The sequence below is a fragment of the Hippoglossus stenolepis genome, chromosome 13, assembly GCF_022539355.2.
Source record: "Hippoglossus stenolepis isolate QCI-W04-F060 chromosome 13, HSTE1.2, whole genome shotgun sequence".
Lineage (NCBI taxonomy): Eukaryota > Metazoa > Chordata > Actinopteri > Pleuronectiformes > Pleuronectidae > Hippoglossus > Hippoglossus stenolepis.
In genome coordinates, this window is record NC_061495.1 from 17,881,829 (window position 1) to 17,902,775 (window position 20,947).

Below are 20,947 nucleotides of genomic sequence, written 5' to 3' on the forward strand. Positions count from 1 at the left end.
TTTTGGTGCTGTTACTAATTTATTGTGTGCCCTTAGGTCTTTGGAAAACTAATCTGTGGAGATGCAGAACCGACTCCAGAACAGGAGGAGAAAAATCTGCTTTCGTCGCCTGAGGGAGAAGATAAGGTCTGAATTCTGATAGTTTTACTGACCTGTTTGAATAACATGCTTATTTAGTGCCCTTTACCCTAATGTTTTACACTTTGCATTTCTATGAATAGGCTCCATCTGATGCAGACCTTAAGGAGCACATGGTGGGAATCATTTTCAGCAGGAGCAAACTGACCAACCTGCAGAAACAGGTAAACAATCAGTTCCACTGTTCATTCAACAGGATGAAGTATTACTTTTGCCTCCGCCCTCTTCTAACCTAGCGTGTGTTCTCAACTCCAGGTGTGCGCCCACATCGTCCAGGCCATCCGTATGGAGGCCACACGTGTGAGAGAGGAGTGGGAGCACGCCATCTCCAGCAAAGAGAACGCCAACTCTCAGCCCAGTGACGATGACGCCTCCTCAGACGCCTACTGCTTTGAGCTGCTGTCCATGGTCCTGGCTCTGAGTGGCTCCAACGTGGGCCGCCAGTACCTCGCTCAGCAGCTGACACTCATGCAAGACCTGTTTTCCCTGCTGCACACGGCTTCCCCACGTGTACAGAGACAGGTGGGCAAGCGCGCGCGCGCGCACACACACACACACACACACACACACACACACCTGCTTGCACACATCTGCTTGCACACATGTATCACTGTCATTCTTATTGCCTGCATTTCATGGCCCGTTACTGTATTTATTGGCACATTACTGCCACCTACTGTCAATTAGTGAAACAGCATGAAACTGGCAGCAGTGATGTGTTTCTTGTGTCCTAATGAGCGCACATATTCAAGTTTCAATAAACAAAAAAGTTTAAGCAGGTCAAGTAAAGAAACATAATTCTCAATAAATATTTAGCTTGAATTCACAGCAGTGGGATTATCTTAGATGTTATGCAATGAATTTGTTGTTTTACTTGGTTCATCTGTTTGTTTAGACTTCTCAATGCTGATAGATGATGAATGGTAATATGTTTAATCTTCAATAGCTGTGACTCATGTCATTTAAATTGGCATAGAAGAGAGAAAATGATCCATTATTTTTATCGAGCATATCAGAGCCTTGTGTGCGACCAAATTTTCCTGACCAAAATATTTCAGCTGGGACTAAAATATAGTTTACTGTGGTTTTGGAGTTCGAAATTGTTTTATAAGATCTTTTTCTTTGTATACATTTCAGTAAATATCCTTTGATAAAACACAAATTAAAAGTTCTTGTTTACTCTCCGACTCTGCCTCCTCTCAGGTGACATCTCTGCTCAGACGGGTCCTTCCAGAGGTCACACCTGTGCGACTTGCCAGCATCATCGGGGTGAAGGCTCTGCCGCCGGCAGACATCAGTGACATCATCCACTCCACGGAGAAGGGTGACTGGAACAAGCTCGGCATCCTTGACATGTTTCTGGGTTGCATCGCCAAAGCCCTCACCGTGCAGCTGAAAGCCAAAGGCACCACCATCTCTGGCACGGCTGGCATGGCTGCTGGTAAAGGGGTCACCACCGTCACGCTGCCCATGATCTTCAACTCAAGGTGAGTTTCTGCAGAGAGTCATCACAACACAAATTCACTTGGTTTGTCACATTATTTTCTAAAAGTCTTACGTTGTACCTTCCTGTTGTGTTCAGCTACATCCGCAGGGGGGAGAGTCACTGGTGGATGAAAGGCTCCACCCCTCCTCAGATCGCAGAGATCATAATAAAGCTGGTTAAAGACATGGCAGCTGTAAGTCCATGGGGGTGTTATTGATCTATCGTCTTAGTCATTTGTATATTGTATTTTGTAAAATCTGTTAATACTAAAAAAGTTTTTCTAATAGAGTTGTGTGTTATTTATTTAGGGCCACCTTTCAGATGCCTGGTCCAGAGTAACCAAAAATGCAATAGCTGAGACCATTATAGCGCTGACTAAAATGGAGGAGGAGCATCGGTCCCCTGTACGCTGTATCGCCACCACAAGGGTATGAATACAGATTTACTCATATGAGAACATTTACCTGTGTTAGAAATATGAATACATTTGGTAATCATTACCTGTTCTTCCTCATAGCTGTGGCTGGCCTTAGCATCACTGTGTGTGCTGGACCAGGACCATGTAGATCGACTGTCCTCCGGTCGCTGGATGGGCAAAGACGGACAGCAGAAGCAGATGGTGAGAATGGCCAAGAGTTTCCCTGTGAGAAAATAATTGATAGATAATCAAACGAATGAGTAATAATCATCCTCTGCTTCTTTCCATAGCCTATGTGTGACAACCACGACGACGGAGAGACAGCAGCCATTATACTGTGTAACATGTGCGGCAACCTCTGCACCGACTGTGACCGCTTCCTCCATCTGCACCGACGCACACGCTCCCACCAGAGACAGGTCTGCTTTACTTGAATATAGATAATGTGAAACAGATTATAGAAGGAATGTGGATTATCGATCAGGCTGATATTATAACTTACCTTCATGACTGCTTTCAGGTGTTCAAGGAGGAAGAGGAGGCCATAAAGGTGGATCTGCATGAAGGCTGCGGTAGAACCAAGCTCTTCTGGCTCATGGCTCTGGCTGACTCAAAGACTATGAAGGCTATGGTGGAGTTCAGAGAGCACACAGGTAAAACAGAAACTATTAATGTATCTCTATGACTAAAAACTTTCTTAAATTGCACAATCTTGCAATCAAATATGTTCTTTCCGAACTACAAAATTCCCTCAAGCCTTCCTTTTAACATGTGTAAACCTATCCTGATGAATCTTAATATTTTTGTAGGTAAACCAGCCTCCAGCAGCTCTGATGCCTGCAGGTTCTGTGGAACGAGGAATGGCACTGAGTTGTCTGCAGTGGGAAGCGTCTGCGCAGACCCCGATTGTCAAGTACGCAACATCAACTATAAACAACAAAACTCAACCAAACCTTATTGTCTGCATATCTTTCTGTTACTCTTTGTAGTATCTATTAAAACTGTTGTTTTATTGAAAACTTTTTTTCTATGTCAACAAATGCTCACAACAGAAACACTAATAGGAAAACTAAATTATTATTTAGTTTTATAGTTTTTTTTTTTTATCCAAAATCTGTATCATTCTGTAAAAACTGATTATTTATATCTATACTTAATCAAGATAGAAAAATATTTTACCCAAGTAAAAATATAGATTAACAGATTTTGGTCTTCTCTTGGTGAGTGGAAATATTGCTTGAGAATATTTATAATGAAGCATCACCACCTTGGAAACTTGAATCGCCTCAAAAATAAGTCTGTGGTGAATGTAACAAATAATGTATCAGGTGAAAAAAAAAAAAACTATAACACAATGTAAAGTTGTGTAGTAAAGTGTATATTATATAAATTAGAAATAACACAAGTTTCTCTTGTGTTCTCCTTTAGGAATACGCTAAACTGGCGTGCTGTAAGACTCATGCATGTGGTCACCCCTGTGGAGGGGTTAAAAACGAAGAGGCCTGCCTCCCATGTCTGCACGGCTGTGACAAGAGCACCGGCTGTCTGAAACAGGACGCAGACGACATGTGTATGATCTGCTTCACAGAAGCGCTCTCTGCTGCTCCTGCAGTACAGGTACTACTGTCCATTCGATGTAAGAGTTTCACCCCTGGATTCCGATTTGTCCTTGTTTCAACACTTTGACTCTTTGTTCTGTTCCCAGCTGGACTGCACTCACGTGTTCCACCTTCAGTGTACTCGCCGTGTTCTTGAAAATCGCTGGTTGGGGCCCCGAATCACATTCGGGTTCATGTTGTGTCCAATTTGTAAGGTAAGATGTTACCGGAGCTCGTCTGATTTAAGAGATTGATTTAGCAACAAAGAGCTTTAAAACGCTTTCCACCACGCCTCAAAGAGGATTGAGTTCAGTTTACTTATAAGCTTTGTTGAAAATACTCAGATTACTGTGACGCAGACCGTGACGTCTTTGTTTACTGTCGTCTTTGTGAAATAACGTTGACGCATAATGTGACTCAACAGAACAAACTTAATGAACATGGCCACCTGTTTGTCTTTAGAACAAAATCAATCACTCCGTGATCAAGGACCTGCTCGACCCCATCAAGGAGCTCTATGAGGATGTGAGGAGAAAGGCCCTGATGAGGCTGGAGTATGAGGGTCTGCACAAGAGTGAGGCAATAACTACACCAGGAGCGCGATTCCACAACGACCCTGCAGGCTTTGCCATGAACAGATACGCATACTATGTCTGTTACAAGTGCAAAAAGGTGCCGTGTGAACTAAAGATGCAAAATGTGTGAAGTTACATGTTCTTGGGTAGAGAATTAATCACATCCTATTTTTCGCCCAGGCCTACTTTGGTGGAGAGGCTCGCTGTGATGCAGAGGCAGGACAGGGAGACGACTACGACCCCAGTGAGCTGATCTGTGGAGCCTGCTCAGATGTCTCCAGGGCACAGGTGGGTATTAGATGACTGCCACTTTAGACACAAGCTGGATTCAGTGGCAACTATCTTAGCTCAGTATAAAGACTGGAAACTTGGACGAAGAGCTGGCTCTGTTCAGAAGTGACAATCTCTAAAGCTCAATAATTAACATGTCAAATGAGCTCGCTAATTACAGGACGAGTCGTGCTTTTATTGGGAGCAACTTGCTGGAACTGTTAAATGGCTGGTGACTTTTATTCATTATAGCGAATATGTTTGTAATTATATGAAACTATTCCTTTTAAAATGGTGCCAATGTGTTTTTATAAAACAAAATATAAACACAACACTGATGTTTCATTTTTACTCTCACCAGATGTGCTCGAAGCACGGCACAGACTTCCTGGAGTATAAATGCAGGTACTGCTGCTCGGTGGCAGTTTTCTTCTGCTTTGGCACCACACACTTCTGCAACGCCTGCCACGATGACTTCCAGAGGATGACCAGTGTCCCCAAGGAGGAGCTGCCCCATTGTCCTGCAGGTACGCAATGATTCTAGTGACTGTACTGAATTATTCACACCCTCTTGCAGACACCGGAGTCACAATGAAATAGCACTCTTCCTGTCTAAGGCATTTGTTGTATGATCATTTTCCAAAGGATTTAAATCAAATCCTTTACTTGTATTGTAAACTCAGAAGGAGGAAGATGAGTAGGGAGAAATAAATTAGGTATTTAATAGACCTCAACCACACTTTTTGGAAATTGTTAACAAAGTTTTTGCCAACTGACATACAATCATAGCGACTAATTGCATTGCTCTGATAACTGAGACCATATATCCATGACTAGAACACACCAGCTAAATGTTACGTGTGGTTTTATATGATGTGCCTCGGATTAAATGTGATTGTAGAAATAACTGCATGTTCCCTCAACACGACATCAAAATACTAAGGTTTGTCAGGGAGGAAGAAAAACTATTTTTGATTCTTGGTATATATCGAGATAATTTAACAACTGACAAAAGACCTTTAGAGATTGTATTTATCAATCGACTGTGACAATGACAATTTAAAGACAATGACTGACTGCAAAAAACAGACTGAGTTGAAAAGTAATTATTGTCGTTTCTGTCACAGGCCCTAAAGGCAAACAGCTGGAAGGTACCGAGTGCCCTTTGCATGTGGTTCACCCGCCAACGGGGGAGGAGTTCGCTTTGGGCTGTGGGGTGTGCAGGAATGCCCACACCTTCTAAACAACACGGGACTTCAAATTGAGAACCAGTTCGTCTACTGTGATTTCTGGCTGCTGCCGAGGCTCAGCCCGCGAAGCTTGGCTCTTGCTCCGTCGAGTGTCCTGGACACCGGACCAGGTTTCTGCTCGACACCAAGAGTCCTCAGGTCTGCCCCTCTACCTACATCAGTAACCGGGCCCTTCTACAAAGACAGGCTGTGGCTCCTTTGGAATTCAGAGAGACATGAATGGTGGAGGGAAAAAAAGAACAACAGAATTTAAAAAAAGAAGATTTAAAAAAAAAAAAGAAAAAAACTTGTGACGTGTTTGCATGCGGCCGTTGTATTCCCTCGGCTTCTATAGAAGTTGCACACCTCCTGAAGTGTAACAATACAAGATTAAACATTGAATATGAAATGAATTTGCTTAAAGGCAACTGTGGATAAGTGTGGGGTTTAAAAAAAGGAACAGGCCCTATTCCCAGCTTCCTAACTATAAATTTAAAATATTGTTGTATGTAAACCTTTTTCGTAATCTTGTACAGTATCCTCCACTGTCAAGTGCATCGTGGGTTGACGGACAAAAAAAGCTGAGTTGGTGAGTAAGACTGTTAAAAATATTTGGGCGGAAAGTAGTGTACGATTTATCTAATCTTGTATATAACGATACTATTCAAAAATAGCTGTATTCCGAAGTTGCTACTCTTCACTTCAGTTTTGTTTGATATTCTGGGTTATGTTTTGAGCCAGAACTTTTAATGAAGTGCAATACTGGGTGTGCCTCCTATTTTGCAGCTGTTTAACCTATGGAATGTATGTCAATAAAGCCACTGTACATTTTTATACAGTAGAGAGTCGTAATTTCCCCCCCTCTTCTTCTAAATGTCAGATCTCCTATGTTGTCTAGAAATGAGGAGGAGGAGCCTGGCACCCGCAGTGAACGATGGTGGATGTAAATCCCATTTACAACTCTGTTAAAAAAAATAATGCAAAAAGAAAGTACCAAATCCTACGGTAATACAAAAACACCTCACAGTGAGACTGATTACAGCTGAATGATTTTAAGGGGGCCAGTCGTCACACCAAATACAAATTGTGCACCTGTAATGCTTTTCCCCAAGTAGGAGGCAGGGGGACTGGGGGGGTCGGGTGAGGGTCCGGGGAACAGAGTGTGGAAAAAAAGCAGCTGCTGTTATATAAAAAAGCTTAATACTTGTGAATCTGCTCTGTAATATCTGTGGTGGATGGAGTTGAATGGTAATAAACCAGGTTCTCTGTTTCACGAAGTATCCAATGTGTGGTTTCTTAATGAGAGGACACATTTTCTTTCATTTAGCCACCTGCTAGCATTTGGTGTCAATGATGCTCCCAAAAACCGTGATACAAATGTCCCCTAACATGCGATTCCCCAACCCACTGCTACATCTGCGCCCTCACATGATTATTTTGATCCAAGCATTTTTGAGTAAGCACAGCTGCAGTAAAAGTTAGGCTATTTTAATTAGGCCAAGATGAATATAATGCACATACAAGCACACTTGTGATATTTAGGTTTAAAAACATTAAGACCCCCAAAAAATCGAGGTCTGAACCGAACCGTGGATTTGGAGTCAGTGCACTGTTGAGTAAATACTATAGTCAATATTCAATACTTCAAATACTTAGATACAGATAATGATGTTGATTACCAAAGGTGAAGCATAACTGAACTGAGAAGTGATCTACTACTGACTAATGTCTAATCATTAGGGTAATTCTCCTGAAAGTATTTACGTTTGTTTCTGAAGTGGCCTAAAATAACTTGAGGGTCACTTAGTAGAACTTTTTGTTATGGTTTATAGTCTGTATGGTTTATCATCTCACGACCCCTCAGGTGTATTTTGTGTTCGCCTCATCCTCCACAAAGGGGACAATTCAGTAATTGGTTATGAACTTTATTGAGCAAGACGACATTCACTGTCTCCAGCTTCTCAAACATGAAGTGTTATTGTGTTTGCCATTAGGTTTACGTTGTTAAGCTTTATTTCTGACTCATAGGTCCATATCAGTATAAAATTTAATAAGTATAGATAAAAAAAGTGTAAGTCTTAATATTCATCACAATTTACATGTCCTCATTATGACTGCATAGGGTTTGGGCATTTGGGTTTTTGTCAAATAAAACATGTTAGTTAATCTTTAATTAATGTCATCAGACTGTGGTAAAATATTACAGGCGTTTCTCAGTATTTTCTCTCTTTGCATTGATTATCATTGATTGTTCTCTTGATTAAGTATATTAATGAATATTAATGTAACAGTGATCAGCAGACAGGATGCATCATAAAGACAGAAATACATTTGCTCATCAAAGTCTGTAACAGGAAGTTTACTTGAGAACACAACATGCAGACTCTATTGTCGCGCCCGGTGAATCATCGCTCCGACAGAGACGATCTTCGCCAACAGCCATTTCGCATTGCATCTTCCCATGATGCAGCGCGGCCGTCACAACAACATTTCGCCATTTCGGAGGCAGCGGCTCTGCGGCGGATGAAGTAGGTCAGCCGAGGCGGAGGTGTCACTTTTCTTCCCCGGGGAACGAGCCTCTCTGGTCCCCTCGCTGCTTTACAAACGGGCGGCCCGGTCATGGTGCTCCCATGCAAGTTCTCTGGCCGGTGCGAATGAGCTTTTCCACCGCGGGTCCGGGCTGAAGCATCTACCTGCCAGGTGTCGGATTTTCCTGCTAACGTAAACAACCAGGTATGATGTCCGCCTGGAGGAGCTGTGGTGCGGGCGTCTCAGCGGGAGACGAGGCGTTAACAAGCCGTTTATTTGTGTTATCGCACGAAGGCTAGTTTCTAGTTGTCTCACTGAGCAAATCAAGCTAACGGGGATGTTTATTCGCTGCTTCGCTTTCAGTGTCGGTTTCCTGCTAATTCTGTGTAACCAAAACATCGATGCTACTAAGCTAGCTGCACATCCACCCACCTACTTAACACTGATTTAAACCTACCACCTTGCTTTTAATCTCAATTCACAGACTGCTACTGCGTGTGTGTGGCCTCTACATAGATATATAGACATATAGATAGAAACAAAATAGACAAACACAAGAGCATAAGAATAACATCGTTTAAGTGAGTCAACAATAAGTTCCCTGCAGTGAGATGGAAGTCCAGCCCCCAGAACTACTACAAAGCTGTCACTGTAAAGAAATATGAATGGAGATATTGTCAGTACACATGTTTTAAGTATCAGGTGATTGAAAGACACACGTGAGTATTGAAGGCAAATATAAATCCAGATTCAAAGATAAATAACTGAAGCATAGCCTGTAAAATTATTATGGTACAGCAGATGTGTATTAAAAAAAAGTACAAGAGTAGAACTAAAGACTATATATATAAAATCAAATAAAGATATACATAGGTAGTAATGGTGACAGTCTGGTTGGCCCAGTGACGTGGTTAATGTGTTAATCAATCTCCTTGCACCATGTCTGAGAGGAGTTGTACAGTCGTTGCCTGGTGTCAAAATCTTCTATATGAGTAGATGAGCAAATCCGACGCAGATGCTCTCACACAGATTGACTGCATGCTACTGCTAAGCTGGTATTATCCCACAATGCCCTCTGGTGATGCACAGAAGGCCCTGTCCAGTCTGATTTAGTGACAAGATGGCAACATCCACGCACGTGGGGAAGAGGGTTCACCGGGAGGTCACAGAGGAAAAGAGATCCAGCTGCACAGATTAGTCGGCTGACTGGTGGTTTAACAGCAACGGTGGCTAAAGAGAAACCTGTATAATTCTGTATATTGAAAAAGCAGCAGAGCAACTCTTCCCTCAGAGTGCCAGTGCAGGATGTGATCACACTGTGTCTGCAATAATAACCCACTCCATCCACACAGAGAGGGATGTCAGAGGAGGTCTGCAGTGCATCAACCCCTCATTACAAAGAGGATTTGAGGGTTCAGTGGTGCACGGACCTTAAGCACCGGTCTGCAGAGATGTGGGGAAAAAGTGATGCAGTCAAATGAGTCATGCCTCATCATATTCTCCACCAGCACATCTTGCATACATTAATGTTTGACCCTTTAGGGGGGGGATCTGGTGGCTCTGCTATGGTGTCATTTTGCTGATGTTCTTTAGTTCCACTTATCACCCCCAGTCTATGATGAAACATGTCGGTCCTGATGGGAGTGGTCTTTTCCAGTGTGGCAGTGCCCCATCCATAGGGGACACAGAATTGTGTCACAGTGAGAAATACTAAATCCAGCTAAAAGGAATGGAAGGTTTTGGCCAATGGTTGGTTTTAATTGGCAACACTAATGCCACCCCTCAAATCCCCTGCTAGGGGGAATTAACGTTCATCTATTGTTTCATTTAATATACATATGTTTATGAAAAGGACTGGTGTCTGGAACAGAAAACTGGAAACTGACTGTAGTATCAGGCTTCACCTCAGTTGAGTTTAACCTGAATTGATTTACTAATCCACGTAATTAACTGTGTAATGAAAACCTGTCTTTAACTTGTTTTGCCATGTTGGATTTTACCAAGCTGTTTCATCTCCATGTTTCAGGATGAAGCGGATAAAAGGAGCTGAGGAGGGCAGCAACGGCTCCCCTAGCAAAAGCCCACCGGAGGCGCGCAAGAAGGTTCGGAAGCAGTTGAGCGAGGATCCAGAGGCCGTGGCCGGCAGCGACTGGGTGCGGCTTCCTCAGGAGCTCCTGCTCCACATCTTCCAGTACCTTCCGCTGCTGGACCGGGCGTTTGCCTCTCAGGTGTGTCGGCGGTGGAACCAGGCGTTCCACATGCCTGAGCTGTGGAGATGCTTCGAGTTCGAGCTCAACCAGCCGGCTAGCTCTTACCTGAAAGCCACACATCCAGACCTCATCAAGCAGATCATAAAGAGGCACTCCAACCACCTGCAGTACGTCAGCTTCAAGGTGAGACAGCAGCACCACTGAAATATGCAACACAGGCGATGTCTTGAATCTTGGCTGCACCATCTGAATGATTTTAAATGTGTTTTTTTTATGTTCTTCACGTGTTTTTCTATCTGTGTTTGTACTTGTCAGGTGGACAGTAGTACAGAGTCTGCAGAGGCTGCATGTGACATTCTTTCACAGTTGGTGAATTGCTCACTGAAGACCTTGGGGCTTATCTCTACAGCCAGACCAAGTTTCATGGAGGTTCCAAAGGTATTATTAACCCAATACTTTACAGTATCTTGTTCTTGAGATTTAAAGTCCACTTTTGTATTCTCATAATATCTAAGGACGGGGCTGAAAAGCAACGTCTGTTCTTGTGCACAACCAAGGACAAATTTGTAATTATTTCCACAGACTCATAAGGACGCAGGATGTTACTTTCGCATTCTTATTTTGTCGCTCTGCAAACTAAGGTCTCACATGTGTATGAGTAATTTTATGACTTACACCATTTTTATCACCACAGCTTGAAACTTTTAACACACACTGTACATGTATAATCTTTGTCTCCCAATATTCTGTACATGTCATCGTCTTTGAGATTCCATTTCTTAGACATTTTAAATCTGCAGAGCCTCTGCATGCTCAAGAGATATCAGTCCAAAAAATCTTGTCCAAGAAATATTTTTGTGCATTAAAAATTTTGGACAACCTAAAAAAGGACGGAAAACTGTAGATTAGCTAACCTCTTCATTGAGTAGATTTTGTTAGGGTCATGGGTTACAGCCAATGATTGTGCATAAACTATGTTCAAGTTTCCTTAATCAAGTAGACATTTCGATAAATAGAGTTAATGAACGGGAGAGGCAGAGTGGGAGCACCCACACAAGGGCTAATAGACAAAAAAATGAATACCGTGCAAATCAGACATTTTATCCCCCCATTTCAAGATAAATAAAAATGTAACATTGATCTGCAATATATGCTTTGGCCATCTTCATTTCAAATCCATATTATTAAAATAACCATTTTGTCCATGAAAATCCGAGACCTGGTTTTCATCTTGCCACTTCTAAAAATGTGCCGTCGGCCTCTTAGTGATTTATAATTCAGCGCATAATTTTTCACCCCTCCCATAGTCTCACTTCATCTCAGCTCTGACTGTGGTGTTCGTCAACTCCAAGTCGCTGTCCTCGCTAAAGATTGACGACACGCCAGTCGATGATCCGTCTCTGAAGGTGCTGGTGGCCAATAACAGTGACACCCTGAAATTGCTGAAGATGAGCAGCTGCCCTCACGTCTCTCCCGCAGGTACAGTCACAGTAAAGACTCCTACGACTGGTTCACTGCTCAACATCGGAAAGAAGCAGCTTTGTCCTGATTTTTATTTTTGTGATATATTATAAATGAACTATTTTGCTGCTTTCCAGTTTCCCCCTCTCGCATGCATTTTTCCTGCAACTTTTTTTTAATGTCAGCTATGATAATGATGCTGGTTCAACTGCAACTTCTGGCAAATATAGTGGATATTTTTTTTGCGTTGGAGCCGTTGATGGCCATAGATTTTTAGGAATTCTGTCATCTTTAGTCGACTTAAAAAAAGTTTGTTTATGTTTTAAAACCACAATCTGTGTATTTTTAGGAATCCTATGTGTGGCAGACCAGTGTCACGGGCTGAGGGAGCTCGCACTGAACTACCACCTCCTGAGTGACGAACTCCTGCTGGCCCTCTCCTCGGAGAAACACGTCCACCTGGAACACTTGCGTATTGACGTGGTGAGCGAGACCCCTGGCCAGCACTTCCACACCATCAAAAAGAGCAGCTGGGACGCTATGGTGCGGCACTCGCCCAAATTCAACCTGGTCATGTACTTCTTTCTCTATGAAAACGAGTTTGGTCCTTTCTTCAACGAGGAAACCCCTGTCACACACCTCTACTTCGGCCGCTCAGTCAGCAAGGATGTCTTGGGCCGTGTTGGCCTCCACTGCCCCCGTCTGGTGGAGCTGGTGGTTTGCGCCAACGGCCTGCGCCCTCTGGACGAGGAGCTGATCCGCATCGCAAAGCACTGCACCCAGCTGTCAGCCATCGGCCTGGGGGAGTGCGAAGTCTCCTGCAGTGCTTTTGTGGAGTTTGTGAAGATGTGCGGCCAGAGGCTGTCCCAGCTCTCCATCATGGAGGAGGTGCTGATTCCCGATCACAAATACTCCCTGGATGAGATTCACTGGGAGGTTTCGAAGCACCTGGGCCGGGTCTGGTTCCCAGACATGATGCCGACATGGTAAAGTAAATCCCCAGAGCAGTTCAGTACGTGAAAAGCGTGTGGTGTAGAACACGGCCTCCATGTTTGCACTGAAAAGCCTTTAAATGCTCAGCTGTAGTGGAATGTTTGGTGCCATCCTGGAGAGCATAGACTTGCTGAACCCCTGTGTCGTGTAGAGTGCAGCTCAAGGGTATAGTGCGGCAGCCGCCTGCTACACAATGTCATGTAGTGCAAACACCACAGAAATCTCACGTGGTAGAAATCAGACTGTGGATCCTGCTTTATCCAACGTGGAGAAAGCACTCGACAAGCCGGCTTCTTCACATGTTCTTCAGACCAGTGCAGGGGGACATTTTTGACAAAAAAAGTTATTTTTATAACTCTAAACTGACATATTTGGACATTGTAGCCTGGTTATGATAATCTATATATTTGTGTGTGTGTGCGCGCTTTAATGTCGTGGAGTAATGTGGGACAATAAGGAACACGATTGCATGGTGTTTCACTACCACTCGGCCTACTTAAATCCAGTCTGCGATAGCAACTCTGCACTCTGTAACACAATATGCCATTGGAGGATTTCCAAATGGCTTTATTTATTTAAAGTTATTGCAGATATTTTTTTCCAGCAGTGTACATAAATTGGCTTGAAAAAAAATATTTTTGTTTTATTATTCTTATTTCCTAAGCACCTTACGTGAACACCAAATAATCACTAGGACAAACCAAGTCCTTCTGCTTGACATGAAAAGCAATGAAACGATTGTTGTTAACAGTTTGCCTTAGTTGGACCCAGATTTAATTGCTGATTATTGAGGCTGTACTGGGCTTTTGACACCAAGAACAATATATTGAAGTGATAAATCTGCAATTACTGATTGAAAAAGAAGCAAGCAGAGAAATGATTCTTTGTAAATACAAACCCTGCACAGGCACGTCTGAATCTTTGTAGTTATTCAACAGATCGACGAGTCTCTGCAGCTATTTGCTCACAGTGCACGCCGAGAATGCAAAAGACAATCAATTTGTCTTGCAGGTGCATTAAATGAATATATTTCCTATGTAGGTTTCATTTGTGTCTTCTGCTATTTGCCTGTTCAAGCTCTGAACCTGTCGTGAATACCTGCCCTCCTTGTTAGCCCACACATTGCTCTGTATCATGTTATCACATTGTACGTGCAGGAAAGGAAGCAGTGTACTCACCCGTCTCATTACAAACACCGTCTCTCCAGTTTTCCTTCATGCTCCCGTTGCCCAATATCATCCAAACCATTTCAGTCAAAAGAGATTTGGCAAGTCAGATGAGTGAAACAAATGTTCTTTTCCTTTAAGAAGGAAGTCAAATGAATCTGTATATAAAACGCTGTGTGTTTGATTATTATTATGAATAGAAATGTACCCTCTGTCGGGGTTTGAAGTTTCCTTTATGGCTTGTGTCTTTTATAAGAGTGCAAGTTATCCTTTGCTAGATGGATAATTTTCATACTATTGTCACTAGAGAAGTCAGGCTGTGTAATTTATTGATGCGACTGCTTTTCTAATTAATTTCTTCTTTTTGAGTTATACAAAAAGAAAGCACTCATTTTAACCAGCAAGCAGACCAGCAGCAGGATTTGGTTCTATTGGTTCCACTTCCGTCTTTGTGGCTTTGTTGCAGGCAGGTGGTGTAAAAGTTCTGACTTCACTACGAAAAAATTTTTTTAACATAATATATCAATATATGGAGATTAAAACAAAGATGTAGCACACTCCATTCAGGGAATTTGACCCTGCACTCTTTATGCAGAGAAAGGCCAAAATTGTAAGAATTTGTATAAAAGATCGTTTGTTTTGCAGCAGAAAAGCACTAGATATCCAACCTCATGGTTGAATGCACTTATTGTAAGTCGCTTTGGATGAAAGCGTCAGCTAAATGAAATGTATTGTAATGTAAAGTTACAGGAATCAAACTGTTCACCTGGAAAACATGTAAAACTTCCAAAAACCCAACTAGGATCTACTTAAGAGATCTGTAGAAATGGGTGGGGGAGGGCACTTTAAATTGCTTGCAAAATCACTATCAAATGCAAATTTTAAATTGCGAGTAGTGTCCAAACTTTTGGACGTCGCAGTATGCCATTAGGATTTATGTAAAAACCAAGATTTTTGCTTTTTACAACTTCTGCCAGACTTCATTCCTTTGTATTCATCATTCTCATGTAGACACTTAATGAAGCTAAACTGTAACACAAACTACAAACTGAGACACTTAAGTTGCAGGATATCTAACATAGTTTATTATTGTATGGGTCTCTGGTCACTGAAGTAGATACCTGTGCTGATTGTTTATGCTCGTGTACTTTAGCATCTTAACGGTACAGTAACATATCGCCTGATTATTTGTATTAATTTATGCAGTGCAGTAAACAATAGTTAATGACAGCAGCTTTGAACTGAGGTTGTGTCTTAATAGCGCTTCTCGTTTCTCTTTCATAAAGATGCCTGTTCACAGTAATAGTTATTTTCACCTCAGTTGTTCTGCGATTCCTCCGGTAAGTTTTATTTGGAATAAACTGGTGTTGACAATGCTGTCCTTAAGTGTTGCTTCTGTTTGGCAAATGCTTTGTCTACTTTGCTTTACTGGTCACCTGTCTTGAAATGACAATTGTTTTGGATATGTGATCTTATACCGGTAATAAAATTTCTGAATGTACTCTGCAGCTGTCATTTCATTCTTTTCCAAACACTGAAGTACATCATAGATTAAATAAAACGAAATAAAAGAATCCTGCTACATAAAATGCAAGTGTAAAGTAAAAAAAATTAAAATAATTGCAGGGTTTTTTTAATCCGTAAAAACAGAAAATGATGTGTGAAACAGTCCTTGTTCATTTGGTGAACATCCTCATATACTTTACAATAGTTTGTCCATAATTATCAAACATCTCAGAGTCTCTGCTGGGAAATGTGCTCAAAGTTTGACATAGTCCCACCTGAGAGCTTGATATAGGTTGATTAGGGTGATATTTATTACACTCTATACATAACAGGCACTTTTTCTATATATGGAAATAGTTTTTCTCCATTTTTACAAACCTCTTGTCAAAATGAGTTTCTTCCTGTACATATTTACAGTATTTAAGCAGCGAGTTAGGAAAGCATTCAAGCTCTCCTGAACAACCGATGATTAAAGTGAAGGGTCAGTTTGTCACCAATTAAACATTAACAAAAAAAATGTCCACCAATTAAAAAGACAAATCTAATGAAAAGTTCCATTTAGTAGCTGTTCTGAAGATCATATCACATTTTCTTCATCAGCAGGTGGCGATGACAGTTCAGCAATGCACCAAGAGAGGCAGCAAACAAACGGGTGGAAGAAAGCACAGTGTGAAACATTCAAAACATGAGGTCTGCAAATGTTTTATGAAGAAGAAACGGCAGTAAACAAGCCTTGAGGATACATACAGTGCATTTGGTGAGAAATACTGGATAACAGAATGTTTCTTTACAAAAAAACTGCAGAGGGCACTTTAAACTGAGCAAAATCAGCTGATGAACATCATTAATCATCAAAAATGTTACTTTGAGCGTCGACAATTATTTAAATAATCCATCATTTAAACGACATTCACTGGTTTCTGCTTCTCAAATGTGAAGATGGGCCATTTATCGCTAATACTTCGGATGATCAGTTAATAGACTGATTCATTCTTAATGAAAATGATTGGTGCAGATGGGACGTTAAGGCAAAGGCACCTCTTCATATGTAATCTGCACATAAGGAGGTTTCATTGGCAGATGCCAGTACTCAAAGTTGTAGTAGAGGTAAAAGCTCTTGTCCAGCACAACCTTTTTATACGCCTCCAGTAGACTGATGGTGAAGTCTATAAACGACTGGTGCGGCCGGAACCTGTGGTAAAATGTACGGATGTCCGTTGCCAGGTTCTTCAGAGCGGGCTGACTGAATATGGCGCTGTCGTTGCCGAGGTAACTGGGCTCTCCGCTGTACAGGTAGATCTTGGTGTAGTTGGTTTGTGATCGACTGGAGAGTTTGGCTCCGAGCTCAGAGAGTTTCCTGTATGTGCGGTGGACAAACTGGGAGCAGTCGTAAGACTCGAACCACACTGTGGCATTGGGTCCGGGGTCCGAGCGAACTGTCCACGTCTCGTAATAGATCCCGGTCTCGTTGTCGTCTTGGACCCACTGAGCCATGTCATTGAACTGGCCCCCTGGAGAGAGAAAGGAAAACTAGTAAACAGTAAGTATTGAGCAGGAAGCACAAATAAAAACTTTGTGTGTGTAAATAATTTATAATTTTAAACAACTCACAATACTGGATTCCAGAGAAATTGTGTCAATATAAACACTCACGGAACCAGAATTGGCATTTGAAAGTTTAATTATCCATTTATCTATCGATTTGCTATTGAAATTGCTTATTTCTGGATCATGGGAGATCTTGTAGCTGTTCCCAGAATGCAATGGGGAGAAGTGGGCATCTTGATACCAATGAAATATCAAATCTAGAACCTTCTTGCTATTAGACAACTGAGCTATTGTGTCTCCAAAAAGTAAAAGAAATTAAATAATCTAAAATGCAAAACAAACAATGAAGTGATTGAGATTTGATATGTGGATAATTTCCCATATTCCACAGGGGGCAGTACTGAAACAAAGGGATCATTCAAGAATAAAAGAACATAATTCGCATATAAAGAAATATTTTGTATTAATATTATTATCGCTGTCCACAGTTAAACTGACCGGATTTAAAGTGGACTGATGCAGCGGCATCATATATCAACAATTAACCTGGTCAGATGTCTTTTCAGCTTGTGATGCTACATTGACAATGCTAGGCTTCTTTATTTCTAAGTGATGAGATGTTTTGAACTCTACAACTACATTTCTGGGGATTATTTCAATATGAAAATTAAAAAAAAAACTAAGAATAAAATTAATCTACATCCACATTATTGATCGTACATACACTTATAGCCTGGAAAATGATAATGCTGGTATTTTTCTATATTTCAGACTTTTCCGACCACAAACGAAGGTGTTAGTCCATCTTTCGGTTTCAATTCTTCAAAAGGCTAGAGAGTGATTTCTCCAAACAGCTGGGAGGGTTTTAGCAAATTAATCTCAAATATGACTAAATGATGCATTTTCAGCTGTGGATTCATACGTAAATCGATCAAAAACAAATCCACTCGTATTCATATTTCCTCACCAGTTATTTCTCCTATTTTCTCCAATGTGCCGTTTTGTGACCAGTGTGGGTCATCGATGCCGCCGAAGAAGCAGGCGGCTCCCTGGTTGCACCAGAAAGGTGCGAACACGTCGGGTCGCAGGTGAGGGAAGGTGCAGTTTCCCAGCTGAAACAGCTCATACCACTCCATGGTGTAGTTGGCCCCCGTCTCTTTGCTGCTGAACCCGATGGCATCATGCATGATATGCTGTGGACCAATCAGAAACATTATACTGGCTCTATGTGAGGAGGAAGTGTGTGCAGTTGCAAATATAGTTGCACATTTCCGTTTTTTGCACTTTCTTTCTGCACAGATGTTTCCAGGATGGGTTTATTTAGTTTTAGTTTGTTTAACAAAAAATATATTTGCAGTAATATTGATTGTCACTTAAGAAAAATGATTTTAATCACCAGCTTGTCTGACCACAAGAGGATCGACGTACTTACAAATTTCCCCAGCAGATCTCCGTACTTGAATTCCCACACAGGTGTTTGCAGTCTGTACACTGAGATCACGTCAGTGTCGCTCATGGAGGGCATCCGTCCATCGCCGTCTCCGGTGGGACAGAACGGGAAGAGAGCTTCACAGTAGGAGTCGGCAGCAGGCCGACGGTCAAACCGCCTGGGGAGGACATGAGGAATGTACCACACCAGGTTTTACACCAATACAGAGGCTTTTCTTTTCCATGGTTATGATCACATGAGGTCTTTCCTTATGATTAAAATAAAAACATTTAATTTAGTTTTCAATAATCCTGAAACTTTCTTTCTAAATATTTAATGGATAAATCCCCAGAGTTCACATGAATCAACAAGTCACAACTAGGGTTGCAAAATTCCGGGAATATTCAAAGTTGGAAACTTTCCATGGGAATTAACGGGAATATACGTGAATTAACGGGAATAAACTGGAAATTTTGTGGGTAATTTATACTAACTGTATTTACCTTGTCATATACAGATATAAATATAAACATTTAGTTTTGTCACAAGCTGATTTGAGCCCTGAGGAAACTTTGAGCACTTGACTATATGCTTCTGCATCTTTGTGGCATTCTTAACATAGGTCTTTGCACAGTATTTGCAAATGTACACAGCCTTTCCTTCTACATTGGCTGGGGTGAAATGTCTCCACACATGAGATAGTGCACGTAGCATTGTTCTGTAGAATAAGATGAGAAAAAAGCTTGTAAAAAACACTAATGCAATGCCAGAGATATAAATAGTTAGCTAAACAATTGGAATCGTCTTTAAAAATATTTTACAATTGATGGATAAATGAATAGAAATAGGTTAGAGATGAACAATTCTCAATCAGCATGCTAATATATTTTCCCAGTAATATCATCAAAACTTCCCTGACTAGTCCTTGGGCTAATGCAGTAGTGTGGCCTCAATAGCCCTGCTGTAGTGTGCAGGATGCTGGGAATTATCTGTGCATGTGATGGAGAAATGCACAGTGCAGGGTTGAAATTCAACGTGCAGCGTGTGCTGCATTCCATACATCTTTAAAATAGAGTTTTGAATGACGTTTTTATTGCTCAGCGTTTAATTTGCGGCAATTCTTTTTTTTCAAAATTCCCAAAATTCCCGAGCTTAACTTCCCATGGAAAGTTTCCGGAAAGTTTCCGGAAATTTACCGGAAATTTTCCGCCCCTTTGCAACCCTAGTCACAACACCTAGTTAAAGTGATAAGTGGTGGTGTTGCCTCCATGTACCGAACAAACTGACAATTTAGTGTAGTATATCTTATGATTGAAATTAACTGAATTAAAAGTCTATAGATCAAATGGGGATGGTTGTGGTGACATTTGGAGCTTGACTCCACATTTAGACTTTTAAGTACCATTTGTTCAGCCATTGTTTGGTTTTTGTATGTATTTGTGCTCCATATCATGGACTGGAGTCACATTTAATAAATAAATGACAAATGAAATATCCACGATTGTGTCATGTGATTTTTTTTTTGCTCAATAACGACAACGTATATACAATATCTGTCATTATATGAAAAACCATAGAAAAGGATTACAAATGTCAACGTTAGTATTCTTGTTCTGGAAAAAGTTAAACAAGTTCAGATTAGTTGAATTAAATGTATGATTGTACCAGTGTTTCTTCCACAAGTAAAACTTCAGAATAATTATAGAAAAAAAGTCCTAAACAAGTATTACAAATGTCCTGTGTGGTACTCTTGTTGCAAAAAATACTTTTTTAGTTTAGAATTACTTTAATGTAGTTTGTAGATAAGTTAAGATTGAACTCAGTTTAATATCTACTACTCCACTGCACAAATTAAAATGTCTGGTTAGCAGCTAAAATAAACGTAAAACACATAAAACGTGGCAGTGATGAAAGTGAAGCTGATTTAAACCGAGTTTTTGACGCGGACAGTAAATTAAATCGAGTTAGTTTTTAAGAACAAGATCTTGAGTCTCCAGACCAGTTTTGAACCATCAGTCACATGACTTCACAACAAACACAGAGGAACATGCTGCAGTAATGGAGGAGTGTTGGTACCTGTAGGGAATCGGCCACTGCTGCCGGACATTGTCCCTGAGCTGAGCACCGACATCAAGAAACAGCAGCAGGCTTAAACACACAACTGACCCCGACATGTTTCCTACAGACACAACCGACTCACTTCCCATGATACTTCTCCCTCACTTCCGCATCACCGCTCACGTGCTTTTGTTGATTACGCGACATCACATGACACGAGTCCCAGAAGAAACTAAAATGTGAAAATGCAAAGAAACTAACAGGGAAATAAATGAATAAATAAATAAATAAATATATATATATATATATATTTAATTTGATATAAAATGTATA

At 41.2% G+C, this 20,947-nt stretch overlaps 3 protein-coding genes across 22 annotated transcripts in view; 2 read left to right on the forward strand and 1 right to left on the reverse strand.

Moving 5' to 3' along the window:
• The window catches only part of mycbp2 (MYC binding protein 2), a 58,347-nt gene extending 51,799 nt beyond the window's left edge, over positions 1-6,548 (forward strand). For all 20 annotated transcript variants that reach the window (XM_035175330.2, XM_035175331.2, XM_035175341.2 and 17 more), the window contains 16 exons: positions 37-126; positions 222-302; positions 394-660; positions 1,342-1,625; positions 1,721-1,817; positions 1,933-2,052; positions 2,142-2,243; positions 2,333-2,461; positions 2,563-2,695; positions 2,852-2,955; positions 3,471-3,659; positions 3,748-3,855; positions 4,103-4,312; positions 4,396-4,503; positions 4,847-5,012; positions 5,613-6,548. In XM_035175330.2, coding sequence (XP_035031221.1) covers positions 37-126; positions 222-302; positions 394-660; positions 1,342-1,625; positions 1,721-1,817; positions 1,933-2,052; positions 2,142-2,243; positions 2,333-2,461; positions 2,563-2,695; positions 2,852-2,955; positions 3,471-3,659; positions 3,748-3,855; positions 4,103-4,312; positions 4,396-4,503; positions 4,847-5,012; positions 5,613-5,728 — 2,304 coding nt within the window. In that variant the 3' untranslated portion in view covers positions 5,729-6,548. The remainder of the gene's footprint in view (positions 1-36; positions 127-221; positions 303-393; positions 661-1,341; positions 1,626-1,720; positions 1,818-1,932; positions 2,053-2,141; positions 2,244-2,332; positions 2,462-2,562; positions 2,696-2,851; positions 2,956-3,470; positions 3,660-3,747; positions 3,856-4,102; positions 4,313-4,395; positions 4,504-4,846; positions 5,013-5,612) is intronic.
• A 1,626-nt stretch (positions 6,549-8,174) lies between these two features.
• fbxl3a (F-box and leucine-rich repeat protein 3a) lies at positions 8,175-15,574 on the forward strand. Its single transcript, XM_035174119.2, has 5 exons — positions 8,175-8,447; positions 10,270-10,636; positions 10,769-10,891; positions 11,761-11,932; positions 12,264-15,574. Exons 2-5 carry the CDS (start codon positions 10,271-10,273, stop codon positions 12,902-12,904), a joined length of 1,302 nt encoding a protein of 433 aa, XP_035030010.2. The 5' UTR covers positions 8,175-8,447; position 10,270; the 3' UTR covers positions 12,905-15,574.
• A 116-nt stretch (positions 15,575-15,690) lies between these two features.
• On the reverse strand, positions 15,691-20,797 carry cln5 (CLN5 intracellular trafficking protein). The gene is made up of 4 exons (XM_035174121.2): positions 20,633-20,797; positions 18,560-18,734; positions 18,095-18,320; positions 15,691-17,090 (listed from the first exon to the last, which is right to left on the reverse strand). Exons 1-4 carry the CDS (start codon positions 20,761-20,763, stop codon positions 16,603-16,605), a joined length of 1,020 nt encoding a protein of 339 aa, XP_035030012.2. The 5' UTR covers positions 20,764-20,797; the 3' UTR covers positions 15,691-16,602.
• Between the last annotated feature and the right edge of the window lie 150 nt (positions 20,798-20,947).